Source organism: Tyto alba, unplaced genomic scaffold (assembly GCF_018691265.1).
Source record: "Tyto alba isolate M040663 unplaced genomic scaffold, T.alba_DEE_v4.0 Super-Scaffold_45, whole genome shotgun sequence".
NCBI classification, from domain to species: Eukaryota; Metazoa; Chordata; class Aves; order Strigiformes; family Tytonidae; genus Tyto; species Tyto alba.
The window spans coordinates 37,432,810-37,440,719 of NW_024881321.1; the positions used below are offsets into that span (position 1 = coordinate 37,432,810).

At 44.2% G+C, this 7,910-nt stretch overlaps 1 protein-coding gene across 1 annotated transcript; it reads right to left on the minus strand.

Moving 5' to 3' along the window:
- Nucleotides 1-243: 243 nt before the first annotated feature.
- On the minus strand, nucleotides 244-7,113 carry ATP4B (ATPase H+/K+ transporting subunit beta). The gene is made up of 7 exons (XM_009976157.3): nucleotides 7,002-7,113; nucleotides 4,906-5,034; nucleotides 3,666-3,779; nucleotides 2,670-2,869; nucleotides 1,230-1,292; nucleotides 579-701; nucleotides 244-405 (listed from the first exon to the last, which is right to left on the minus strand). Exons 1-7 carry the CDS (start codon nucleotides 7,111-7,113, stop codon nucleotides 244-246), a joined length of 903 nt encoding a protein of 300 aa, XP_009974459.3.
- Between the last annotated feature and the right edge of the window lie 797 nt (nucleotides 7,114-7,910).

Here is a 7,910-nt window from a genome sequence, read left to right on the forward strand (position 1 = left end):
AACATACCGTAGCCATGGAATATTAAGCTATGTACATTGAGATAATCCTCATCTCCTTCACACACTGAGAGTGGTATCTTGATTTTTAGCTATACGGGTCATTTTTCAGAAGAAAATGTCTCTTTGCACTGTCATTTGCGTAAATTTATATGGAAATCATAGTGAGAAAATAAATATGGATGAATGTGATAATAGGTAAGTTTACTCTTTGCACGTGTTTTTCAGAAGTGTCTCTGTTGCTGCTCAGTCTTCTATTTTCAATTTAAATTCCACTTTTCCTTCATACGGATCATGAACATTATCAAAGGTAATTCCAGCTCCAATGATTTTGCACACTATTTTAAGTTCTACATTCCTCGTAATGTTGAGAAATTTCACAGCTACCAAAGGATTGCTGTAGCTGGGCTAAAAGGGGGGGGAAGAAAAAAAGAGAAGTACTTTAATTTTACACTACCAATTTAAAAATGAAGTCTTAAATTTAGTCTTCTCTCCAGTTCTCGTAAGATTGCAGAGATACTCCGTACGTTTAATCTTATAGAACAATAAGAAAAGTGATACTGAAATGCATGAGCACCCACCTGTGCCTTTTTTCCATAGTAGGGGAAATAGTGCAGGCTGAAGGTACCGTTCGGGGGGTAGTAGTCCACCTCCAGCGGATGAGACTCGTCGCCCTGTTTGTAAAGCAAGAAAAGCTTTGTTGGCTAGGCAATCGTAAGCCAGCCCTGGGCAAGTGTTTTCTGCTGCTAAAAGGTGCCTAGTGTGGATTAAAACTCAGGTTCAGCAGTCTGTTTAGCACTGGTCTTATTATTATTTTCCAAATAAAGGTGGAAATCTCCTGCTGTGTACTATTGCCTCGAAAAACAGGCGAGTGCTCTTGCGTAGCAGTTGTGAATTCCGTGAGTGGGGACCTGCTGAAATGTGCGGAGAGCCTGAAGGAGCTGCTGAGGCGTGAACCTCACTGCTGGGAGCTGAAAGCAAGCAGCAAGTGTTCTCTACAGCACGGAAAAACATTTTTTCAGGTGATTTAAAATAAAGCAAACTTTTTTTTTTTTTTTTTTCCCTTAAGAAGTCATCTGGTGCAAGAAATTGCACAGAACTGAGGATATTCCCAGTATTTGGCCAGAATTATCTGATTTCCAGAGCTTCAGGGTAATCTTGCTGGTCACAACTGCGCTTTGCTTTTTATTAGAGCTGCAGTGCTTGAAATTTTTGGGACTTGGATCTCATACACTTACCACATACGTGCAGTCCACCCTTGGTGCAGTGCCATTGCCAGGGAAAAACTTGATAATCTGAAATAGAAAACACACATTTGGTCATCTTGGAAATTGTTTTGAGATAAAAATGAGCAAACGATTAACTGAGCTTCAGAGGATGCTTAATGTGATTCTGCATAAGGCACTATCGAACAGGTCACCTCATCTTCTGTACCTGGGTGAAACACCCACGTTGTGGCTGAATATTTAGGAAGCAATACTCGGCGCTGCCCGGGATGGGCACTGCAGGTGGGCTCTGCCCTGGCCAGGGCTGGTAGCCCTGCACCTCCTGGCACGTCCCGCGCGTTTACCTGTATCTACCACTTGCTCCTTCCGATGCCCAGGCAGCCAGGGGTCTCTTCAAACAGCTAGTTGTGTGACAATAAAGGAAAAGCTGGGTCTGTGCTTCTCATCTTATGCCTGTTTAGAAAACCTTGGCTTTGGCAGAAACCCTTGGGCCCATTTGATCCTACAAAAATAGTGGGGTTGCACCCTGTAGCAGCAAAGGTGGAAGGAGGTAAAGCCCCGCCGGTACTATTCACACATCTTTGCCCTGCCAGGGATGGTGTGCAGCCTTGCCGAAGGAGGCAGAGGCATTTGGGGGAAAAGCCTGTGATTCATCTGCCAAAATCAGGGACCCAGCTCTCCTCTCACAGTTAGATCTTGCACAGATTCTTGAAAATGTCTGGGGGGCAAGCCAAACCAAATATCAAGTGATTTTGTCCATCAGGAACTGGAGGAGAATTTGAGCTCTTCACTTTCTACTGAAATTGAACTAGAAGATTCAGAATTTTACCTGAAAAAAAAAAACAAACCAAAAACCTTATGCCTTTGTCTATGTCCTGAAAAAAGTAAAGGAAGCATCAAAGATTCCTTTTTTTCTCTCTAAAAGACATACATTGGTGGTTTTCACTAAAAAAAAAAAAAAAAAAAAAATCCACCAGATTTGAATTTTGTTTTTACAGGTTCTGCTAAATATTTTCTTTGCAGCCTGGAGAAATAAGGTGTGCAAGTATCACCTCTCTGAAACCACTTCAGTTACTGTGACATCTTAATGCCTTAGCTGAAGGCACTGGCTCGCGGTATTGCACAATGAAATTTCTACGTGCTAGTTAGTTGGATGAAAGCACTACAGAGCTGCCAACAGAGCTAAACAAAAGCCAAAGCTTTAGAGAGTCAGTTCAGAGATCAGTTTGCCCTACATGACTTTCTTAGAAGAAGTGACCAACCTCACTATTTCTCTGGTAACTTCGGATGTCTCTCGGGAAAAGCACACAGATTTTTCGTCCCGGTACAAAGCAGAGATCGGAGGCTGTGGCAGCAGCCGGTACAGCAGCTCCCCAGCAGAGGCTCGAGCTATCGGGGGGTTCTCAGTGAATTCATTCCCGCCCAGCACCTTGAGCTTGTACTTACTCTGTTCATTTTTATGATAAAACAGGGGTTTCCTTCTGGAAATCCAAAAGTTGGATCAGTGATGCCGGAGCAGTTTTGAAGCATATCTGAGGTAAATTTGCAGGATAGTTTTGTTTTATTCGGGCCGTCAAAAGTGTCCTGGATGAAGTATGTGTCACTGGTGCAGTTGATGTTCAGATGCTGAGCAGCTGGCGTATATGCTAGAAGTGTGAAGGAAGAAAGAAAAATTCCCCTCTGAAGTTTTTCATATATAAATTATACATCCCAATATCAGGCTTGAGGTTATATCGTGGGAGACTGTACTTCAAGTGAAGTTGGGATTAGATGGAACGAGGAAAGTTTAGATTATTTGGGGGTTGGTTGGTTTGGTTTTAAGAATACCCAGGCAAAGCAAAAAAAAAAAAAAAAAAAAGATCAAATTGAGTTAAGACTGGCAATTTGTGTTGGTAGCTCCATATAAACTCAATTTCAAATATAATTTTTCTCAATATGTATATGAGAGACAGAAATATGATATTAAGGCTGAAGAGGAATATAAATGTGTTAAGATATGAACAGGCAAATAGAGCCCCTAGCCTACTTTGACTATACTCTCTGGTGACACTGTGCAACAGCTTCACGAGACTTATTATGACGCTTTGATATTTGAAGTCACAGCCAGTATTGACTTAATTTAGATGAGACTAATTTTGAAGACCTTTTTGCCTCTCTCTTCCTTCAAACTTTCTATTGGCCTATTTTATCAAGGCTATTTAGGACTAAACAAAGTGAAAATTCTGAAGCAGGGCTCTGCTTTTAATAGACATGTTTACATATTGATTTATAGATTCATGAGGTGATTTGCTCATCCTTTTCAGAAGATGCATTTTCCACTCAAAATCTGTGATTTCAGAAGGGCAAATAGAAAATGGAAACACTGACTTAAGGTCCTCAGACTTAATACGTGAGATGTGACAGCACAGTTCTTCAATATTATGCAGGAAACCTCATTTTTACCTGTCAGAAATGTCCGAAGTGTTGTCACTAAACCTTCCCAGGTTTTGTTGTCGGATACGTTGTAATAAATTTGTAGTCCTCTATCCCCATAAACGTCGGGTCGTAATGTTACACCTTCATGGGGGAAGAAAAGGGAAGGCAAAGCAGAGGAGAGGTGCCAGGCACTGATTTTTTTATTTAAAATTACAGTAGCAATTATGCTGCATCAAGACTCATTATTGTAAGTGTAGGAGATCCCCAGGCTTTGCTGGGGAGGATTTAACCATGTACAGAAACCATCTCAGCTGTGAATTGTTCAACCAAAACCCTAAAGCCTCCACCACTGCTAAACTATTTTCTTTTCATGTATGTCTGTGCTGTTATCAGAACAGCTTGCAAAATCATTCCAGCAATTGCCCTGTATTTCCCCAGGACTGGTTAACAATAACGGTTACAACAGCCACATCAGGTTAAAGAAACAGATTGTACTGAAGTGCAAGAAACAGCTTTTGAAAAAGCCACACTTAATAATTTACAGGAATTGTTTTGCCAGAAAACACCAAATTTACTGAATATTGGGAGAGGAAACTTCAAAATACAACAACAGCAGACAGAATAATTTTTAGGGCCTCAGCTGTGAAAAAGTAGTTTTTTCCCTCCCATTGTAAAAACAAGCCATGAAGGGGTGAAGTTTTAGCAGTGCACACTGATGATCTCTTGCTGATAATCTCCCCAGTCTCACTTCATGTCCCACAAATCTTTATTCCTAATCCTATGTGGTTTTGTTTTATTTTAACTTGCTTGGCCGCTGGCACAGCACACCCCACCGCGAAAGGACTCCAGCTCTCCCAGGGACTTTCCAGGCTGCTGACAAGTGTGGAAATACCCACCCAGGCTGCTCGCCCCAGCACCCCTCCATCTCACCGGGCACCCCAAAACCCTCCGGGGTGCTTGGGCACGTGGAACAGAAACCCAGGTTTCCCCAGGGACTGACAGCTGCCCATGGGGAGAGGACATAAATGATTTTTTTTTTTTTTTTTTTTTTTTTTTTTCCCTAATGCCCAGAAGTGTTTTCAGGCAGAGGTTAAACTTTGCAGGGTTCGCCTGGGGAGAATTAAACCGATTTATTCCACATTCATCTCCCCTCTTGCCCGGGCTCTGGCGATGCCGCTCAGCCCAGCCCAGCCCCACGCAGACTCTGCGGGAGCCTGGGGGGGTTTAACTCCCCCCGGGGCAGCAGCAGGCCAGAGCGTGGCTGTACCTGGGGACTTCAGCTGGTCTTGGTAATCCGGCTCGTACGGATTCACTGTCCTCATCAAAGAGTAAATGGAGAGTGCGAACAGCCCCGACATCACCACGTAGAAAGCCAGGTAGTACAAGCTGATCCACACTGCGGAAAAAAATGAGAGCAGAATCTCATTTTTGAAGCAAGGCGGTGTAGTGATCCCAGCAGCAGTGGCTGTCACCTTTCTGTCCTTGGCCCCAGGGACGTTTTTCCTGCTCAGACAGATGTTTTGGATATTTTACTCTACACTCAGCAGAATATTCTAGAAAAATTTGGCTGCAAATTTGTTCAGTTTTACAAAGTTTTTTGAAGTAGTTGGTGCTTAGCTCAGATTATTTAAAGTTTAAAGACTGTGCGGCTTCTTGAAGTAATGTCACATATTAAGGCCATTTATCTACCTATTACACATGGACTAAACGACACAGCTGAGGTATTTCTTCAGCAAAAACAAGTTGCTCCTTGTGTTATTTGGATGACAGATGTCAGATGCCAATGCTATCCTGGGCTACACCAAGAGAAGTGGGGCCAGCAGGTCGAGGGAGGGGATTCTGCCCCTCTGCTCTGCTCTGGTGAGACCCCCCTGCAGTGCTGGGGCCAGCTCGGGGGCCCCCAACAGCAGAAGGACACTGAGCTGCTCGAGCGGGGCCAGAGGAGGCCACGGAGATGATCAGGGGGCTGGGTAACGTCCCCTGTGAAGACAGACTGAGAATGTTGGTGTTGTTCAGCCTGGAGAAGAGAAGGCTCCGGGGAGACCCTATAGCGGCCTGCCAGTGCTTAAAGGGGGGCTACAGGAAAGGTGGGGAGGGACTCTGGCAGGGAGTGTGGGGCTAGGATGAGGGGTAACATTTTTAAACTGAAAGAGGGGAGATATAGCTTAGAGCTAAGGAAAAAATCCTTCATGGTGAGGGTGGTGACACACTGGCCCAGGGTGCCCAGAGCAGCTGTGGCTGCCCCCTCCCTGGAAGGGTTCAAGGCCAGGTTGGACGGGGCTGGGAGCCCCCTGGGCTGGGGGAAGGGGGCCCTGCCCGGGGCAGGTGGGGTGGAACCAGATGGTCTTTAAGGTCCCTTCCAGCTCAAACCAGTCTGTGATTCTGATTCTAGTATTTCAGGCATGTTGATTTTAAGCCCGTATCACTTCACAGCCTTTTACAGCTGAAATCACCTTCAGCAAAGTGTGTCATCATGCTATTTTATTCTGGTGTGAGATGCAGAATAGTGTTATGTTTCTGTCTGTATGTGCATCGTGTGTATTACACGTGGCTGGTGCCCTGCAGGCAGTCAGTGGTCATCGGGGGGGGCCATCAGAAACTGCTCCCTGTAATCATCAGCATCTCGTAGCACCTTCTTCTCTCCAAACTGTAAAGGCTCACATTTTGGTTTCATTTTGTGTAAAATTCTGGTTTTAAGAGTGGCCAATAAGATACACTTGTGGGCTTCATGGCAACAAACCAAAAATCACCTGGGAACTTGCAGCTACTCTTACGGTCTGTGGGAAGAGCAGGGCTCTTCCTTACAACGGTCAGGGCTGCCCTTCCCAAAATGTAGATCAGAAAACACATCATCCTTGTAGACACGAGTTTGGCTATGGGACACCCAGCTGAAATATGAACTAGCACGCAGTGATAAGAGAGAAGATCTACTGAGCAGTCAGTTATTTAGAAGGGCATTTTGGAAAAGCAGAATGTGTTAACAGAGAGTTGGACAAAACCCACCAATTAAGCAAAATCCTCTGGATACCAAAACCCCCTTTAGTCAGCAATGTCAGAATCACACCGTAACCAGCACCCTCAGCTATTAATAAGTTAAGTGTTAATGTGCTAAGTTTTGTCCTTTTGAAGTATTTGGTCCAAAAGCAGTGTGAAGTCTTCTTACGTTTGCAGGAACTACATGGATCAATGTTTTGATCTAATTGATTCATCTTTTAGGGCCACCCTAACCTGGCTCAGAAGCATACATGAGAACTGATGTCTTCAAGCGTTACAGAATATCCACTACCATATTATGTCCCATTCATTAGGACCACCACCCGCCTCCCAAGGTTTTTAAGCAAACCAGAAGGAAGAAAAACCTACCCCAGTTAATTAAGGTCCGTCCCATGAAGAGCCTTGTTTCTGGATTCCAGACAAAACGACGGAAATTTTCCATCCGTTCACTGCAGGTCTTTTTTTCATTTAAAGTTGCCATTTTCTCACAAAATTTCCCCAAAATGCGTCCTCCTCTGAAACTAAGAAATTCAACCAGTGCCCAAACAGTCGACCAAGAACAACACTCGTTTTTATACCTTCTTCTCTGCTGAAGGTCACCGAGATTACTTCCTATACCAATGAAATACCCGGCACACTATTATCAACCCACAGCAGGTACAATTCTTTATAAAGGGTGTTGATAACTCTGGTGTTAAGGCTGGCAAGGGAAAGTTAGTTCCTATCAAATGCCCTTCTCCTTTCTCTTGACTGCCTTAGCAGATCGGCAGTTACGCATTTTGCTGGGTGCCCATAGGGCTTGCGATAGACTCGGCGTGATAGCTGTTATCAGAGCAGATAAAGCGAAGGAGAACTTGTTTCTCTCTGGGTTTTCTTTTCTTTTTTTTTTTTTTTTTTCTTTTTTTCCAATTAACCTGCACGTAGTGGATATAATTCTCCCACTTACAACCGGTACCCCTCTGCTGGGATATAGGGGATCGCAGAGGGAGCGAGTGGGCAAAAAGCACTGTTTCCCAGAGTGTTTGCCATGTTGCGCACCTGGGGAAATTAAGATAAATTAAGATCCCCCATTTTCTGTGGGGAATGCTTTTAGGTGATTTCTGACGATGCTAACTCAGCTTCAGGGCGTGTATAATAAAAGCTTTGCCATATAGGTATATGACGAGGCAGAGCAGAGAACCTAGAGGTGTCATTTAACCCCCTTTTCTATCTATCTGCTTTAAACCAAAGTCTCTGGTGTGTCCAGAGGCAGACACCCAGCCCCGAGCTCACCTTGGG